Source organism: Tachyglossus aculeatus, chromosome 19, assembly GCF_015852505.1.
Source record: "Tachyglossus aculeatus isolate mTacAcu1 chromosome 19, mTacAcu1.pri, whole genome shotgun sequence".
NCBI classification, from domain to species: domain Eukaryota; kingdom Metazoa; phylum Chordata; class Mammalia; order Monotremata; family Tachyglossidae; genus Tachyglossus; species Tachyglossus aculeatus.
This window is the reverse complement of record NC_052084.1, coordinates 39,769,602-39,789,407: the sequence shown is the minus strand read 5'-3', so window position 1 is coordinate 39,789,407 and position 19,806 is coordinate 39,769,602. Positions and strand designations below refer to the sequence as shown.

The window sequence follows — 19,806 nt, the reverse complement described above, 5'->3', positions numbered from 1 at the left end:
ATGAGAGAATGAGGGAGTGAGACAATAAGGGAGTGAGACTGAGAGAGTGAGACGATGAGAGAGAGAGTGAGAGAGCGAAAGGCAGAGAGAGAGCTTAAAAAAATCAAAGAAACAGAGAGACAAAGACAGTCAGTCTCTGGTACTCCCCATAAAAGCCAACCCCGCATCCCAGTGCCCAAGGTCCCTACAGGTCTCCTGGGGCGAGCTCATCGGGCCACCCACCCCTGTTCCACTCTCCCCCAACCCCGTGGCCAAAAGCCCATCGAAGTTGTGGTTCCACTACTTGTGAACATTTCCAGGTCTGCCTCCTTCATCGGAGGCAGGGAAAGAGCCCTGCATGCCTGTTGTACTTTCCCAAGCGCTCGGTACGGGGCATCACACTCGTCAGGTGCTCGGCAAGACCGTTACCACTACTCAGAGCAGAGAGTCTACTACAACTCTGGGACCCTTCAGTCCATCGCTGCAGCTCAGGTGTCCGCTCTGTGAGGTCAAGGGTGAAGGAGGCCACACAGTTAGGCCTTGGATCCTTGGGTTGAGATGGATGAAATCGGGCATGCCCAGTGGCTAGTTTGGAAGCCCAGAGGACAGTGAAACCTCTAGACTAGCATATTGAGTTGCACAGAGGAGGGATGGGAAGTTCACAGATCTCAGTTTACACGTCTTGTGTGATGATTTGAAACAGCCACATCTCTTCCTATGAATTCCTGGAAATTTCAACGTTTTGAAGCGGAGAGCAGAGCAGAGCAGAGGAGAGAGTGGTATTAGTCGGGAAGCCCTACCCCCACCCAATGCCTCTCCTAGACAGCACCCCACTTTACCAGAAGAAACCAGAAGAATATTAGAAATGAGAGGTAAAGTGCCCCCTCCCCACTCCTGGCTGATTAAGGTTCTCAGCAGATACCTGTGGCGTGGCTGGGGGTGGTTATGGGGTGATGGTAGGGTGGTCATGGGTCCAGGAATCAGAATGGCCATGCTGCATCTCTCTGGAGCAGGTGCGGTTGGTCAGGAAAACTAGGGCAGTTGGCCTGGGCTCCACGGTAGCCAGCCTGCCTGCCCAAACCCAGCGGAGGGCCCGAGACTCTCTCCTGGCTGAATTTTCTGCTCCATCCCCGCCCCTGCACCATCGGTACTCAGGCTTGGGCGGGGCAGCAGGGGAGGACAGCCACAGCTCTTCCCATCTCCAGAGTTGTTCTACCACCTTACCTCCTCCAGGAAGCCTTCCCTGATTAAATCACAACACCTTAGTCACATCAGTCCACAACCCGCCCTCGGTTAGCTCTTATGTACCTGACTCCCAGCCTCTGCACTAGTGAACGTATGGATATTTTTCTTTAAATTTCATCTGTACATTCAGTTACTTGTTGGTCCTTTGTCCTGACGGAGTGGAACTACTTCCTGCTTTACCCTCATTCTTCCCCCCACTTCCGCTTCACTATTTGCAAATATGTCTTGCTTCTTCTCCCCATTACACCGTTACACAGTTTGCCCTAGAGGCGGGGAACATGGGTCTTGCTCTTGCTGTAACAACCCAAGTGCTTAATGTAGTACTGAGCACTGAGGAGTAACTCAGTAAATACCAGTAACTGATAGACTGACTTCCTCTTTCCTAATTTTAGGCCTTGGACCCATGGACCAGTTCGGCATAGCCTAATGGGAAGAACAGTGCTTGGCACATATTAAGCTCAACAAATACCGTTAGTAGTATCATTAACTCAGGACTATAAATCAGAGTCCTGGGTTCTAGTCCCAGCTCTGTCACTTACCAGCTTCGCTACCTTGGGCAAACCACTTAACTTCTCTCAGCCTCAAGTTCCTCATCTGTAAAATGGGGATAAAAATACCAGTTCTTCCTCTTAAGCTGAGCCTCACATGGGACAGGGTCTGTATTCACTCTGATTATTTTGGCACACAGCAAGTACTTAAACAAATACCACAATAACAATTATTATTGTCCTCATTTCTGAGCTCATCTAAACTCCCAAGTATGAATGCAAGTTCTCCCTGAGAGGCCAACTGTGGGTAATGACCCCCACACCCCAAACTTCTCCTGCCACCAGGCAAACACCTGATTTCCCTGCTGGACAGATGCAGCCAGATTCCCTCAAATCTCCGTCAGGGAGAGCTCAGCCGGCTGGCCCGACTTGATAAAATGAAGTGCAGTCATTGGAGCTGAGCAACACCGCTCTCGGCATGGAGTGAGATGGGCTGGTTTCAAGGCAGAATCAAGGAAAGCCACTTGGTCTGGGAGAGCTGCTTGGCCAGGATCTGGCTCGCCCTCACACTGACAAGTTTAGGGGAGCGTGAAATTAAGTACGCCGAAACAAAGGTCTGATAGAATCACAGCAGTGCCCGGTCTAAAGTACACCCCATTTCTTCTGAAGGCTTGTCCACAGGACTCCCATACAGGAACGGATCCCAAGAGGACACTGGAAACCCTCCCCAAGAGAGCCAGACACTGCTCCCTTGGGGGTGACAAGCAGAGGGACGTCTCAGAAGGAAAAAAGAACACACAGAAAAGATATCTGATAAGCAGCAGCATGGAGTAAGCACTGGAATGGGAGTCAGGACACCTGGGTTCTAATCCCAGCCAGGTCATTTCAATCAGTCAACTAACCAATCGTATGTACTGCATGCTTAATATGTGCCGAGAACTGTTCTAGGTGCTTGGCAGAGTACACTCTAACAGACTTGGTAGATACATTTCCTACCCACACCTGTGGGGTGACTTTGGGCAAGTCGATAACTTCTTTGTGCCTCAGCTTCCTCATCCGTAAAATGGACTTAAGATATCCATCCTCCCTCCTCCTTAGACTGTGAGCCCCATGTGGGGTAGTGACCATGTCTACCCCAAGTGCTTAGCAAAGTGCTTGGCACACTGCGTTTAATAAATACTACGAATAGTCCTCTTTTGTTATTTGTTTTTGAACAGGATCACAGGCTACACATGTAAAGAGCAATGGAGAACTGAAACAACTACCTGGGAGAATTCAAGACAGTGGGCAGGGAAACCCTATTCAGGTCCCAAACACCTGTAAGGGTCCTGCGATGCATCCTGGGAGCCAAATTCTCTGGCCCGTTCATCGCAGCCTCCCAATTCTTCCTTTTCCCTTGCAGGGTCCTGGACCCACAGGTTAAGAAGAGGTCGGCAGCATCCCACTGCCAGGCTGATGCCCCTCTCTCCCTAACCGAGAACGACCTCTCTCTCCAGGTTCCACAGACAGAACAGGAGGGCGTTATCGGCGGCACCAGCCCGGTTCCTCCAAGGTTATCATCATCAGGGCATTCACGCTGCCGTCTGCCCTGGGACGCTGCCAGGCTCCCACCCTTTCTCCAGAAAGGTCACGAGCTTGTCTGCGGATGACAGATAGGTCCAGGATTGCTCAGCGATAATGGGTCGGTCCACCCCATGGGGCAAGGCTTGTTTCTGGCCAACAGGGCTGGTTTGGGCCAGAAAGCACCGTTCCGCTCGAAAAGCCCCCCCGAAGGCCTGCAGTCGCCTGGGGTGATCGGCCTCTCGAGATCACTGTGGTGCAAGCAGGCGGGGAGACCCAACACAGCAACGCATGGTGGGCAAAGGGAGCAGGTGGCAGGAAAAAGGCTCCTACTGCCAGCTTCCCAGCTCATGCAACTGGAGCTGCGGCCCACTGTGGCCCAACTGGCATCGGGAGGCACAGGCACGCCTCTAAGGAGGTGGCAGGGCCCCTGGCAGAGAGCCGGAACCAGAAGACCTGCCTTCAAGTCCCAGCTCTCTGCCACTCGCCTGCCAAGTCACAATTCCCTGGAGCCTCAGGCTTCCTCCTCTGTAAAATGGGAATAAGATTCCTGCTTTCCCTCCCTCTATGTCCGTGATCCCATGTGGGGCAGGCACTGTGTCCTATCCGATGATCTTGTATCTCTACTACTAAGAATAATAATTATGACACTCATTAAGTGCTTACTATGTGCCAAGCATTGTTCTAAGCACTGAGGTAGATACAAGTTAATCAGGTTGGACAGGTTGGGACTCACATTCTTAATCCCCGTTTTACAGATGAGGTAACTGAGGCCCAGAGAAGTGAAGTGATTTGCCCAAGGTCTCACAGCAGACACGTGGCAGAGCCGGGATTAGAAACCCAGGTCCTTCCGACTCCCAGGCCGATGTTCCATCCACTGGGCAACACTGGTTCTACTCCAGCACTTAGTCCAGTGCTTGGCAGCTTAGAACAGTGCCCAACGCTTAGAACAGTGCTTCGCACATAGTAAGCACTTAACAAATGCCATCGTTATTATTGTTATTATTATTACACCCCATGATTACATTACTGAATACAACCCTGAATCCCGAGTACTGAATTTCAAATACCAAGTCCCGGCCCACATTGATGCCCACCTGCACCCTGGGTCCGGAGCCACCCTTGCCTGCTTGGGGGCAGGCACGGCAGGCAGAGGGTGGCTCTGCTCCCTGTGTCGACCACTCTGGCGCCCCTGAGGGAGGGATCTTTATTGCCTTGGGAGTTGGCCAACTAGAAACTCAGCCTTCACGACCCCTCCTCCAGGAGCCAGCCCCACTGACCTAGATTTCAAGTTCTCTTTACTTTTCAGCCCTTGGATCTGGGAGAACCAGGGAAAGGTCCATCGGTGCGGAAAAGAATCCACAAAACTGGCACACAACACACCTGTGCCAGCGAGTGTGGGCCAATCCCCTCCCGCAGCAGAAAAGACCCAGAGATGACGGCCAGCCCACTGCTCTGGAAGACCAGCTTCCTGAAAACCGGGTTACCTCAAGAGCCTCCTTACATGCCAACGTTTCCCTTTTTTAAAATGCCATTTATTAAGCGCTTACTATGCGCAAAGCACTGTTCTAAGCGCTGGGGAGGTTACAATGTGATCAGGTTGTCCCACGGGGGGCTCACAGTCTTCATCCCCATTTTACAGATGAGGTAACTGAGGCACAGAGAAGTGAAGTGACTTGCCCAAAGTCACATAGCTGACAATTGGCGGAGCCGGAATTTGAACCCATGACCTCTGACTCCAAAGCCCGGGCTCTTTCCACTGAGCCACGCTGCTTCTCAGCCAGGTTAGGCCAGGATCGCACTATACTTGGACCTCAAATCTGGTATCTGTCCGCCATCCTCCCCCGGGACACGCCTGTGCTCCCCACAACTTGGAGGGGAGGGGAAGTTCCCTCCGGACCTGCCCCCCCACAGGAAGGAGGCCAGCCAACACTGATATCAATGCTCTGAGTGCAATTGCAAGTCAAGAAGAATGGGTCACCTCTGCAGTGTTATCAAAGGGAACTTTCACACCCAGGGCTTAGAGGCTACGTCCACCTCTCCCTCGGGCTGCCCTGGCTGCCAGGCCTGCACAGAGGCCCTCCTCACTACCACCAGCTCAAGGGGCTCTCCAAGCCCCCTGACATTCACCTTCCTGGGCCCTGCGTTGAGGGACCCACATGTGGAGGAAATCTGGGCCCGAGTCTGGTGAGGACGGGCTGCTTGCTCACTGTTCTCAAGCATTGTTGCTATAAGGCGCGAGATGCCAGAAAGGCTCACGTCGACCCACCCAAGGCATTTGTGTTTGAACGCTTACTCTCCAAAAGCGGCATCACTTCCCTCGAACCCCGCACCATCGGCCCACATGCGTGTCTCTATCGCTTGGCCCTGAAACCCATCAGCATGTTCATTGGCCAGTCCAATGTGCTCTTCCTCCTCCTCGCAGATACAGCACGGTCAGCCTTTCCAGCTCACCCCTCCTCGCCATACAGACCCTGGATGGTCAGCCCAACCAGCTCATTCCTCCTCCTCCTCCTCACACAGAGCTGGGACTGTCAACCTGTCCGGCAGACTACTCTTCCAACTCCTCATGCACACCCTAGCTGGTGGGGCACTAACTAACTGAACTTTGAAAAAAGGGCCTCAGCCCTTACAACCGGTTTATGTGGGAAAATTCACCCACCTACACTCCAGGCCCTAAAGGCCCAAAGGGAAAAGCATTAACCAAATTTTCCCCTCACAGAGGCCTCAAATGCAAACAACGGCCCCTGGGGTACTGCACACTGGGGGAAAGCAGTGGTTCATCTGAGCCAAACCCCTACAGCCTGGAGTCGAATCATTGGTCATCTGTGTGGCTAAGACAAGAGCAGGCTCAAGGCCTGAATCGGCCAGATAATTGCTATCTCAGTCGGCCAGCGACACCTGACCCTAACTCCCATAAAAGGAAGGAACTGCACACGGTTTACAGAGTATCACCCTTGCTCTCAGAGGATGGGGAACCTGAACGGAGAGAAATGATCAATTCTGCCCTTTTGCCTCAGACCCCAGAAGCATCTCTCTTACCCAGGCTCCACAAACACATCAAACCGACTGTGGCTTGGCCATGCGGGCAGGGTGGGGCGGGTCCTCCACATCCGTGGCTGCCTCCTCTCCGGTGCTCCCGAATCCTCGGGCATCCTCCTCTCCTGATCATTTCTGCCGGGAAGAGTCCCGGCTGCATGCACGTGCTGGGTCGTCGCTCACTCCGCTGAGGGAACGTAGTCCCGGAAATGCACTCACACTTCGGCCATTGCCCATACAGCCTCTGGGCTAATGCTAACCCATCTTTCTTTTCCTCATCCTCCATTTTTCCCCACCCCCTTGGCCATTCCCAGGGCTCCTTGGGCCAGCATCGCCCTCTTTTTTTTACTTACACAGGAACTGAGGAAGGAGACAGACAAAAGAACATTAAGGATGGGGTTGTAATAGGGCTCCACTGAGAAATATCAGCCAGAGGCTCTAGCCACGGAGCATCTGAAGAGATTGGGCCTTTCAGCTTCTCTTCTGAGCAATGGGCCAGCACACCAGAGACAAGAAAATGGGAAGGCTGGTGGGATAAGGGACAAAAGTGGAGCTAAAGCTTCTCCCTGCCACGTCACACTTCACGTGCTGTCTTCACCACTGCCAGCAGGGGGCAAAAATAGATAGCTTTAAACCCAGCTGGGGGGTGGGGGTGTGCCTCGGTGGGGCTGTACTCCATCACCCACTCCACTAGCACCAGCTCTGGCCACTTGAACTCTACCCTCTTGGTGGTCCCCAGCCCAACCCCTTTCCTTCCAAGGCCAATCTCTAGATGCCAGTTCAGCCTCGACCCATCACCTCGAGAACTTCACCTCCTGTTTCTTGGCCCAGTTCCTTGGGGTCCTTGGGTGTGTAGCCCTGGAGTGCCCTCATCCCCATTACCCAGCAGGGAAAGAAAAACACCTGGAGCTTCATGGAGCTATGGAGCCCCAGGTTGGAACGCTGGAATGACGGGCCGGAGCTACACCAGCAGCAGCAACAGTTAGAGTACTGACTGGGCACGAGGCATGGCGCTAAGCACTTGGGAACACGCTGGAAGCAAGACCCATGTGCCCTGTTCCCAAGCAGCTTATACTTTAGTCGGGGAGTCAAGTGGAAAGAGAAGCAGTGTGGCCTAGCAAAAAGAGCACATGCCATGGGAGGTAGGGGACCTGGCTTCCAATCTTGGTTCTACCGCTTGCCTACTGTGTGACCTTGGGCCTGTATCTCAGTTTCCTCATGGATCAAATGGGAATGAAACACATGTTCTCCCCCACTTAGACTGATAGCCACAAGTGAGACAGGGACTGTGTCCAACCTGATGATCTTGTATTTACCCCAGCACTTAGTGTGGTACATTGTAAGTGCCTAAGAAATACCACAATTATTCATATGATTAGTATTATTATTATTTCCAAACCACAGGAGCAAGGGGAACAGTGCCAGCCAGAGACTCCAGGAGCTGCCCAGCAGCACCTCAGGGCAGGAATCAGGGTAACTGAAGGAGCACAGTCCCAGTGATAGAAGTTCACATACACTCTCAGTTACCCACCCATTCACTCACACACAGCCCCTGCTAGGGGGAAATTTCAGAATTTCCTGCTGGTGCTTCTGGAAGGGGAGGAAGGAAAGTTTGACATGGGCAGGGGCAAGTGTGCTGGGATGCACTTTTGCCCAGGAAAATTGGGACTGACGGAGAGAAGAGGTGACAAAAACAGCAGGCGGCCTGCTCACCGACCCATCTGCTCTCCAGGCTGGCGTCGGGCCAGACCAGCCAGAGAGCAGGGGGAGGAGTGAGGAGGCTAAGGACACAGCCTTCTGAATAGAAGGAGAACCACACCTTGATTCCTCATGTGAACACCCTCAACCTCATCCTTTGAGTTTCTAGACCCCCCCAAATCAACCCTGCTTTCATGTTTCAAAATCCAATGAGCATTATATGAGATTTCTCCTAGATATTTCACCTTGTCTGTTTTATCGGGCTACGAAAACCAGGAGGAATCCATTGCAGACTCGTCAACTCCCTATGCCAGCTGTGCTTTTGGGCCACTGAAAAGCTCCCACAAGGATCGGCTGGCTCCCCCAGGGCTGTGCCGGCCCCCGCTAGGGATAGCCGAAGACACCTGGGCATAAGGCACACCCAGAGAGAAAGGTCAGGTGACAGAGACTTCCTGGTTACCTTCATCCACAACAGAGGCAAAAGAGCGCCTAGGAGACTGGACCCTGCCATAGCAAACAGGCCTGAAGACTGCAACCAAACTGAACCGTTGGGGGCTCTAGGCTCTGCGCTGTGCTCCGAGGCATTTAGCTGCAGTTGGAACGGTCTTTATGGACTACTGTCTAGGCCACTGCACAGGCAGGCGCCAACAAGAACCGGTGATATCACTGCATTCCTGATGCTGGACCTGGATGTCGCTTTGAGCACCAATGGCCAACAGCAAGACCCCGGAAAACAGTGCTGCCCAGGACCAGGCACCAGGTGTAAGGGGCGCCAAAGGACAGCACCATATTCCCCTGCAATGTCCCTGCTACCTCTTGACATCAGAACAGGGTGCAGACAGCAAATGAAGCTAACTCACCTGCTGTGGCCTGGGCTAGGTGCTTGGGGCACAGAGAGGGTCGGTTCACAGATGTGCTGCAGGCTGGACCAGGTTGCCTGGGCAAAGAGCGGGGCAGCTCAAGGATGTGATGTGGCCTGGGCTAGTTGCTCGGGCCGCAGAGCAGGACAACTCATGGATGCGCCTTGGCCCGGCCTAACAGCAGAACAGCTCATGGATGCGCTACTGCACGGGCAAGGTGCCTGGGCGCCGAACAGGACGGCTTGGGACCTGGGAGCGACAGGCAGCGCGGAGTCAGGCGCAGAGAGGAGACGAGCTGAACCTACCCTCACTCCCAGGAGGACAACCCTGGCTCACCCTGGGTGGTCCACTTTGGACTGCAGACTCCCCATTTCAGAACAGCCCAACACTGAAGGATACTGGTATACGGAGTCCATTCTGGAGCCCAACAGAGGCCCCAGTGTGCTTAGGAGCATGGAGGTGGGGGCAGTTCCTAAGAGGCTCCCAGCCCATTCAGCCTCCTGGGCCCAATCACAGACCAGTCTGGCTCCTTGAGAAGTCAAGGATTCAGACCCATGGCTACACCTGGCTGGGCCCATTCCCTCTCCTGGGGTCAAGTTGGGCTCCTTTTTCCCTCTGCCCCAGGAGCAGGTGGGTGTGGAGGACAGCCCCTGAGTTTGCCTTGGCACTTCCAATCCCGGCTGGAGCTATGCCTAAGGCACCCACTGGCTTGGCCCCTCTGGAATGGTCAGCTCAGGTGGCCGTCAGAGGCTGCTGGATCAGAAGCTGGTGTAGAGTCCAACCCCTTGCTCCCTCGTGGGGCCAATCCCAGGCAGTGATGATCCGGAGCTGTCAGCCACCAGACAAGAGTGCATGCCCACACTCTACAAAGAAAGCAACTGGCTTTCAGGTTCAGGGCTTGCAAAACGTCCATGTGGCTCACCACATTTTGAAATTTTATCACTGTGGGCCTTTGCACTAGACCACTGTCACGGGGGCACTAAAGAGAGACATGGAGAAGAGCAATGAGCAGACAACCGCTCGGGGCCCAGCCCCCTACTGGCCCCGTTTCCCCTCCTGGTTCCCCCAGCACAACACTGGAGCAGACGAATCCCCCATCGAGGCCCCAGTGTGATGGAGGGGCCGCCGGAGGAACAGGGAGCTGAAGGCCAAATCCACCTGCAAAGTTTCTATATGGGCTTTTTCCCGGTTCCTCGGATGGGGCATTTTTCAAGACCTTCGAGGGAAGAGCTTGCCTCTGGAAAACACGTCCGCATTTCCCAAGTGGAAATAGCTTTAGCTTTCAAGTGGGAATTACAAACAGTATAAAAGGTTCAGTTACATAATGTTCTTTCAGGGTGTCACTTTCCTAAAATAGAACCTTCCTAAAAATCTCCTAAAAATAATTCTACTGAGGCGGCACTTTAACTTCCACCAAGGAGACAGATGCGACAAAGAGGTGACAGGAGGCGCCCACTTGGTTGTCCTTTGGAAAGAGCCACGTGTCAGCTCATAGTGGGCAGGTGTGAGTGTCAAAGCTCCATCATGTCTCTTTTTTGGGCCCAGGCCACGCTTAAGAAAGAGGAAAAGCGAGGATGGGTTGGGGAGAAGGGGAAGGACGTGAGTTGAGAATCACTGACGGGTACTTCTGGAGGAAGTTACAAAACAGAGCATTTTAGCAAGAAGGGTCAGGGCCCGAGACAATCTTCAGATGGCCTGGGAGGCCTCTCTCTGCTTGAGCTACCACTTGAAAGCAGAGGGAGACCAAGAAGAGCTGGGGCAAACCCCAGCCGGCCTGGGATGATGATGATCTCACCCCGTTTCTGTAGTGCAGCCGTGCAGGTGGGGAAGATGCAGACACCACAGAAGCCCCAAATGGCAGGCACGAGAGGGTGGGTTGGGGCTTCCATTCTGGGTCTCATTAACTCCCTCTGACAAGAGCCCAGCACAACCGGGCTTTCTACCAGAGTGCCCACGTCACCTCGGCCAAGCTCGCTTGCTTCACTCAAGCAGTGGCTCCTACTCAGCTTATGAGGCGTGCTCCGTCTGGAACGCGGGCAGTGCAGTGGGAGCCCGAGGCTCGGGGTGGGTAGGGGCGCTCAGTTAGAGCAGGCAGATTCTGCACTCTGCACACAAGCCCTGTTGAAAAGGGACATGAACAAATGAGTGAGATCACCTGGAGGTCTGGCCACACTGCCCTGAGGGGTGACGGTGAGGTTAGGTGGTGCTGGGAGCCCTGTGGGTGTCCAATCTGAATATGCCTGCATGTACCCTGGGCTTCGTTCACCGTAAGCACTTAATACATGCCATCACTAGCATTATGATCATCCTCGCCTGGCCAATCCCTCCACTGTCTGGCTAGGGTTAAGGAAACCCAGCTGTTGGCCTTTGTGCAGAACCAGTCCAGTCTGGAAAAAAGCAATGGAAGCGTCTCTCCTCTTCACTGCCTCCAAATATCCAGGCCCACTCTCCACCATCACTGAGGCTTGAGGCAGAGGCACCATCTGGACCTACAAATATGGCTAGGGAAGCCAGACAAAGCTCGCCTCACCCTTCTGGGGACACCTGAATCTTTTCGGTGAATAATTCTACAGCCCTGGGCTACTACCTCTCAATTAACATCGAGGCGGCTTTGCAGAAAGCACTCCGCCTCAGTCAATCTAGCAGCATTATTTCCCAGACCGTGTTGGCATCGAAGGCCAGGGAGAGGCCAAAGGGACTCCCTGAGGACAGGACTGGTGCTGTTTAAAACGGTCCAAATGGTGCCTAGCAGACTGAGGCCAAGTGCCTTCAGCAAAGCCACCTTTACTCACATCGGCCCCTCCCAGGAGCCACCGCCACAGGGAAACCCTTCCTCAGACCAGGCAGCGAGGAATGAGATCCAGTGGGAGCTGTCTGGAACGGGCACACCAGAGCATCTGGCTTGCCATCGATCCGTTCATGGAGACAACACCTGCGCTGGGCCCGGCGGGGTCAGCGACTAAGCAGCACAACTGACGTGAAACCCCCTCCAGTGACTAACAGAAATATTACTACTCCTACTCCAGGGCTACTTACCAATAAATGTGGGAGACTTGGTCACCTGAAGTGGGTCACAAACAGCTCTCAACCTCCCCGCTCTTGGCCTCCCTGTCCTCCTCCCCTGTGGGTCCCAACAAGCCATGCAAAGCTGTTAGTCACAGGAATGCTAAAGACCCTGCCCCCCACTTTCAAAGGGCTCACCTACCCATCAAAGGTAACAAGTTTGGTAGTTCCTGCATGTTTGCATCTTTTGATGACAGTCCCTCTCACCGAAACTTTTGAACTAAATTATATCCCCAGAACCTCCAAGGATCAAAGTTTTCATGTGGTACATTAACCTAGGTTTCCAGTTAGTGAAAGAGAGAATTGTACTCAACAGAAGACTACAAATATAAATGGTTAGCAATCTGCCTCTCTATATTAGGCATACTTAACCCTCTACCACTTCAACTTGGAGGATGTTTCATAACTTTTCAGAAAGATACATAATCTAGCAGGAAGGAAAACTGAAACCATAAGACAAAAGATTGGCCATGACAATTATATGAAGTTTAGGACTGGAATTACTGTCACTCTAAACTGTGAAAATCCAGGGCTTGGCCAGATCAATTTGGGAATGTGACCTTCATTGGTACAAGTGTGGTGGAAATCGAGGATACTATTGTGTGACTGACACCTGAACACTCACTTGCCTACGTGGTGGTAGTTTTGAACGGCTTTAAACTAGCCCTTTTTTAAATCTTGATCAATCAATCGTATTTATTGAGCGCTGTGTGCAGAGCACTGTACTAAGCGCTTGGGAAGTACAAGTTGGCAACATATAGAGACAGTCCCTACCCAACAGTGGGCTCACAGTCTAAAAGACTGTGTGATAAGCACAATTCACTACTCTTTCCCCAAAATCTGGATTTGGAAGAAGAAAAAAAAAACCCTCTCATTAGCAGTAATGTTCCAAACAACAGAGATCAAGTCAAAAGCCAAAAAACACAAAAAAGGGTTTCTTATTTGAGGAGGCTCCCCGCTTATCAAACTCCCAGCTCATCTGTTTCTTAAATGATGTGAGCTCTTTTCTCCACGCCAAATATAAGGAGCTTGGGGAGGAGGACAGAACTCCTGAAGTTATTTTTAACGACTAATACCAGTCTCTCGGAAACTGAGTGCCGATCCCACTCAAGCCTCCCGTCCTGGGCAACTGGCACTTACATCGGGCAACTCAAACCATTTTGCGAAGATGGAACACTTCATCCCATTCAAAATATCATCATCAGTCGTATTTATTGAGTGCTTACTGTGTGCAGAGCACTGTACTAAGCGCTTGGGAAGTACAAGTTGGCAACATATAGAGACAGTTCCTACCCAATAGTGGGCTCACAGTCCAAAATACGTAGTGCCAACGTTAGCGGATGGCGAAAGGGTAGAGAAGCGGGCGGATTCAGGGCGCTGGAGCCCTGCTCCAGACCCTGCGGGAGCTGACCGCGCATTGCCATTGTGCTTTCGCGGAAGGAGCCCGGTGGGCTTACCGCCCCCTCGGCCAGGCCGGAGGGGAAAAGCTCTGGGGCGGCTGGGGCTTCTGCACCCTGCCCCCCGAAAAGCAGGCCAGCCCCACCGGGCCCCCTGCCTGGGCACCACCGCCCGGCGTGGCTCAGTGGAGAAGAGCCCGGGTTTTGGAGTCAGAGATCATGGGATCAAACCCCGGCTCCGCCAACTGTCAGCTGCGTGACTTTGGGCGAGTCACTTAACTTCTCTGGGCCTCAGTTACCTCGTCTGTAAAATGGGGATTGAGACTGTAAGCCCCACGTGGGACAACCTGATCACCTTGTAACCTCCCCGGCGCTTAGAGCAGTGCTTTGCACATAGGAAGCGCTTAATAAATGCCATCATCATCATCACCCCGCGGGGGTCCGTCCTCGGGGATCCTCGACGGGGCCCCGGCCACCGCCTCGCCGATGACGTCACCTGACCCCGCCCCATCGCCCCGCCTCCACCATGTGCCCCAAGCCGGTGGGCGGGGGGGGGGGGTGTCCCGCGGGGGTCCGGAGTTGGCAGGCCCCGCCCCGCCCCGCCCCGCCCGCACTAGACGGCCAGCGACGGGCGGTTGCAGGTGCTGCAGACCCTGGGGGCCGGCCGGGGGCCGGGTGGAGGGGTCACTATAATAATAATAATGGCATTTGTTAAGCGCTTACTATGTGCAAAGCACTGTCCTAAGCGCTGGGGGGGGGGGGATACAAGGTGATCAGGTTGTCCCGCATGGGGCTCACAGTCATAATCCCCATTTTACAGATGAGGTAACTGAGGCTCAGTGAAGTAACTTGCCCAAGGACACACAGCAGACATGTGGCGGAGGCGGGATTTGAACCCATGACCTCTGACTCCAAAGCCCGGGCTCTTTCCACTGAGCCACGCTGCCGAGGGCGGCGCCGCCCAGTAATTGGCACCGCGGAAGGGCCCGTTTCCGGCTGGACACCGGCCCTCTGCGCCCGGGCCCCAACCCCAACCCCACCGCCTCCAAACGTAAACCGGGTGTCCCCCGGTCAGTGCCGCCGCCGCCGCCGCCGCCGCCGCCGGCCGGGGCCACTACATCACCCTGGACGGGGAACCGAATGAACACCGCTTTCGTCCTCCGAGCCCACCGTCCTCCCCGTCCTCCTCCCCTCCCCACGCTGATGGGCCGCACCTCCCCTTGGCTCGGAGGGGTCCGAGGCCCTCCTTGCCACGGACATCCCCCCGACCGCCTCCTCCTCCTCCCCCTCCAACCCCCGAGCCCCCGTGCTCCTAGGAGAGGCTCGCAAGTGCCCGAGTCCCCCCGGCCCCCCGACCCCCCGGCCCGCACCTTCCAGCCCGCGGAGCTGTTGCTGTCGCCCTTATCCTTGAAGTAAGGCACGCTGCGCACCATCCAGTCGTAGATCTGGGAGAGGGTGAGCCGCTTGTCCGGCGAGCTCTCTATAGCGCGGGTGATGAGGTCCGCGTAGGACAGGTTCCCCCACGCGTTCCTGCGAGACGAGCACTTCCTCGGCTGGCCGGACGCCCCCGCCGCCGCCGGCTGCGGCGCTTGTTGCTGCTGCTGCAACTGCTGGAGCGGCGGCGCCTGCTGCTGCTGCTGCTGCTGCTGCTGCTGCTGCTGCTGCCCCGCGACCAACCCGGTTGTCGGCGGCGGCGTCGGCGCTGTCCCGGACGCGTCCTGCGCCCCGGGGGCCGCCAGCCGGGCCGCCCCCTCGGGCAGGAGCAGAGCCACCACGCCGCCGCCCGCGGCCCCGGCCCCGGCGCCCCCGGCCCCGCCGCCCTCGTCGTCGTCGTCGTCCTCCTCCTCGGGGATCATGGAGCCGGCGGCGACGGCCGCCTCCCCGGAGGGCTTGGCCGGACTCGCCTGCAGCTCGGGCCTCTGCAGCGGCCAGGTACAGGAGCGCGGCCGGCTCTGGGGCTCGAAGTCCGGGTCCAGCTCCACGTCCAGCGGGGACAGCGGGGCCGGAGCCACCGCCATCCTGCCCGCCAGCCCCGCCCGGGGGGAGAAGGAAGGCTCGCCCCCCAACCGGGTCGAGAGATCCCGCACTTCGCCGCCGCCGTCTCCTCTCCTGCCCGGTCCGGTCCCGTCCTCCTCCACTAGGCCCCCGACTAGTTCCTCTAGCGAGCCCGGGGCGCGGGCATCCTCGGCCGGGCGAGCGTCCCGATTCTTCTCCGCCGCCGCCGCCGCCGCCACCGGCTCAGGAAATGTCCAGGATGAGGTCCGGAGGGGGCGGCCCCTCCCCCGGCCGGGCCAGATGTGCGGGCTCTCCGGGGCCTCGCCGGGCCGAGGTGGGAGGGGGCACAGCGACGGAGGGGCGGGGGGAAGGGAAGCGGAGGGGGAGGAGGGTGGGGGCCGTCCCTTTAAAACCGGGAGTGGGGCTACTCCTCGCCCGCTCTTCGTGTGTGTCTGCGTGCGCGACTGTTTGTTTATGTTTCACCCCGTGCAGCTGCAAAAGCGCTTCGGTGGCAAGAGGAAAAGTCAGCGGCGTCTTCCGCTCCGCCTCCGCCCCCAAACCCCCAGCAGAGATCACGCTGGATCTGTCGAGCCTCCAATCACCCGTCCCTCGTGTTTCTGCAGTTGGATGTTTGGCTCCGGAATCGGATCGAGGACTTTTTCGCCCCCCTTTTCCGTGCCGGGGCCAGGGGAGGGTTAACGTGCATCCGATTTCATTTCAGCCCTCGCCACTGTCAGGGCGGAGGGCAACGAGGGGGAGGGAGGGAGTGGAGGAAGAGGAGAAGGGAATGGAGGAACGGCGTTTAGCGGATCGCCGAGCCGGGCTAAGGAATCCACCCTGGGACCGGGGCTGGAGGTTTTCGTGCTATTCTTGCTCGTCCCCCGGGAAAGGAGAGCCAATCCCCAGATCCCACAGGCCGGGCACCTCCAAACTCTCCCTGAGGTTGCTAGTGGATCCAGGATCGACGCACTCATAACCTTCTGGCTGCCGCCGCCGCCGCCGCTGCTACTCCAACTGCTGCCATCTTGACAGCCGTTTCCCTTCGCTCAGATCCTCCAGAAAGCCTGGCAAGAGAGACGGAAAAAAGAAACCGTCAAGGGGGGCGGAGGAAGGGGGAGAGGGGAGGGCCAGCCGCGAGTTAAGCCAGCAGAAGGCAGATGCGGACTCGGGGCGGGGGCGAGGGGCCACGACGGCGCCCCCGCTGCACCGGCTCCTGCGCCTCCTACCTCGGCGACTTCCCTCCCAGGTGGCGGCGGAGAAGGCGAAAACCCGCAGGTCCCGCGAGCGGGGGGCGCCAAAAGTCGGCCTGCCGGGGGGCGCCGCTCCGGGCCCGCTCCCGGCCTGCTTACCGCCTGCCCGCCGCCTGCCACCGCTTTCGTCCACACACCCTTTCCTAACAACCAGCGGCCGCGGCGGCAGCAACACAAAGTTATAGACGCACGCAGGGGGGGGGCCTCAACCTAAGCTGACAGTAGCCCGGCCCCGCCCCGGGGAGGGACGGGTGGGCGGGCAGACGGACCGAGGGACCGGGTGGGAGGGGAGAAGAGGGCGGGCCGGGGCGGGGCCGGGGAGCTGCGGGGCCTTGGCTGACTCGGCGGGGGCGGGGGTGACTCCCCCTCATCCCCCTCCACCCACTCCTCTCCCTCCCCCTCCTCCCCCTCCTCCTCCTCCCCCTCCTCCTCCCCCTCCTCCTCCCCCTCCCCCCTTCCTCCTCCCCCTCCTCCCCCTCCTCCTCCTCCTCCCCCTCCCCCTCCCCCCTTCCTCCTCCCCCTCCTCCCCCTCCTCCTCCTCCTCCCCCTCCCCCTCTTCCCCCTCCCCCTCCACCCCTTCCTCCCCCTCCTCCCCCCGCACCCGAGCAGTAACTCCAGGAAACGCGCGGCGTTAGGAGGCCGAAGTGGGCCCTCAACCCCCGGGAAGCCCAAATTTGCGGGCGGCGGCGGCGTGGGCGGGGGGGCCGCTGAGGGAAAGAAGCCTCTTGAGGACCAAACCGGGCTCTGAGACCGACCGACTGCTCTTAGGTCACCAGGCCGGGAATTGGCGACCTGCCCGGCGAAGGGGATGCCAGCCCCACGACTTCAGCAGAACTTGTGAAACAGGACTCCCCGAGCGAGCCTAGAAACAACGCGTGGCCATCCAAACCTTCACTAAACACATTGCTTCTCTCAGAGAAGTATCTTCTTTTTAAAAGAAAAAAAAACTAATGCGGGAGGAAATTATTCCTCATTCTTCAATGGACCTTAAGTTGATAATCAGGAGTGGTTGGAAATGGTTTTCTTTTAGTGAATACACCTTAACCGTGCATTTTAACTACTTCAAAACGGCTGTTTGCCTACAGGAATCTTTTACCATTCCATTAGGTTATGAGACCAAAAGTAGGTGATAATTCAGAATGCATCATCTACATTATACATGCATTTCTTTTCTTTAAAAGGGGGTCGCAGAACAGTTCATTCTTTATTTTCTTTAGCCTGGACAGGAAGTGGTTATGGACTTGGATCCCAGGGGAAGATATGAGTTCCAGATGCCAGCCCATAGAGGGCCTTGGACCCATAGCTCTCTCTGAGTTGGACTGCCACCCTTGCTGACCACAGCTCTGACCAGATTTGAGAGTTGGTAATTGGGTCTGGAACAGCCCAAAATAGTGGCTTTCTGACCTGTTCTCCTCTCTCTCTCTCTCTCTCTCTCTCTCTCTCTCTCTCTCTTTCTGAAATCTGTCCCCCTCCTCGACAATACTTGTCCCTCTTTTGCCCCCGCACTCACCAGGAAAAGCTGGCACCTCTGATAGGGAGCATTTTCTGATAAGCCTTGGAATGTAATAACAGCAGAGGTTTGGCATCCCCTGTGCCCATGTTTAAGAAAGTTTGCCACTCCTTTATAGCAGGCAAACTGCCTCTTATTGAAGTTTTTCAGCCCTAACCAGGCTCTTCAGCAGCATGGCATAATGGATAGAGCACAGGCCTGGGAGTTAGGTCATGGGTTCTAATTCTGACCCTGCCACTTAATAATAATAATAATAATAATGGCATTTATTAAGTGCTTACTAGGTGCAAACATTGTCTGCTGTGTGACTGTGGGCAAGTCGCTTCACTTCTCTGTGCCTCAGTTACCTCATCTGTAAAAAGTGGGGATTAAGAGTGTGAGCCCACTGTGGGACAGGGACTGTGTCCAACTTGATTTGCTTGTAATCATTCCACTGCTTAGTACAGTGCCTGGCACATAGTAAAAACTTAACAAATACCATCATCATTATTATTATTATTTTCAGGCATCATGCCCATGATAGGCACTATCCAACTCCCACCATTTTTGCTTCTCACCCCCTTCTTCCCTTCCCCCTAAAACACTGAAATGCTCCCACTTCAAATCACTGTTCTTGAAAGGGTAAAATGCAGACTGAAGAATCAGAGGCTGGAAGAAAGTTAATGGGAGGTGGGGGGCAGAGAAGTTGTTCTTTCTGAATGCCAATTCTGGTGTCTAGATTTGCTCAGTTCTGGAAGTTTGTCTAGTGAATTCTCTGTCAAACTGATGATATTCTTGGCCTCCTGGGATCTATTGCACAATTTTTACACAACTACTTACCAAAAGCCCTTTGGGCAGTTTTTAAGGTCCCTCTTTCCTGCACAGTGGTCCATTAGAAACTCAGTGTTTCCTAAGCCATTTTGTTGAAGATAAGTATTAGTACCAGCAGAAACTGCCATTTTGCTACACTGGCTTTTGGGAAAGTCAACTGGGGTTTGGGGGGTTTTTTCCCCCCAGATCTTCAGTTTCAGAGGAAAGGACAAAAGACCCTGTCTTGGGCTTTGGGTTGATGATGGCAGCTCCAAACTATATAATTTTATTTAGGGAATACACATCAACCCAGCAGCCGACTCTATGATTTGCATACTTATTCACATTCATCCTTAGGATTTGTGTCTATCTGTATAATCAGTTGTACCTTTAATTATTGATTCTGATGACCCAATAATAACTGTGGTATTTGTTAAGCACTTACTGTGTGCCAAGCAATGTACTAAGTGCTGAGGTAGATCCAAGGTCATCAGGTTCCGCATGAGACTTGCATTGTAAGTGGGAGGGAGAACAGATATTGATTCCCCATTTTACAGATGAGGGACCTGAGGCTCAGAGAAGTTAAGTGACTTGCCCAAGGTCACACAGCAGGCAAGTGGTAGAGATGGGATTAGAACTCAGGTCCTCTGACTCCCAGGCCCAGGCTCTTTCCACTAGGCCACGCTGCTTCCATGCTGCTAGTGGGAAGCCGCACGGTGTAGTGGATAGATCCCGGACCTGGGAGTCAGAAGGTCATGGGTTCTAATCCCTGCTCTAATGCTCTGTGACCTTGGGCAATTCACTACTTCTCTGGGCCTCAGTTACCTCATCTGTAAAATGGGGATTAAGACTGTCAGGCCCATGTGGGACAGGGACAGTGTCCAACCTGATTACCTTGTATCTGCCACAATACTTAGAATAGTGCTTGGCACA

The 19,806-nt window shown here is 55.1% G+C and overlaps 1 protein-coding gene across 1 annotated transcript in view; it reads right to left on the bottom strand.

Moving 5' to 3' along the window:
- The window catches only part of FOXO3 (forkhead box O3), a 95,841-nt gene extending 79,111 nt beyond the window's left edge, over positions 1-16,730 (bottom strand). The window contains exons 1-2 of the mRNA XM_038760775.1: positions 16,551-16,730; positions 14,700-16,388 (exon numbers count right to left, since the gene is read on the bottom strand). Of these exons, the coding sequence (XP_038616703.1) occupies positions 14,700-15,347 (648 nt within the window). The 5' untranslated portion in view covers positions 15,348-16,388; positions 16,551-16,730. The remainder of the gene's footprint in view (positions 1-14,699; positions 16,389-16,550) is intronic.
- Between the last annotated feature and the right edge of the window lie 3,076 nt (positions 16,731-19,806).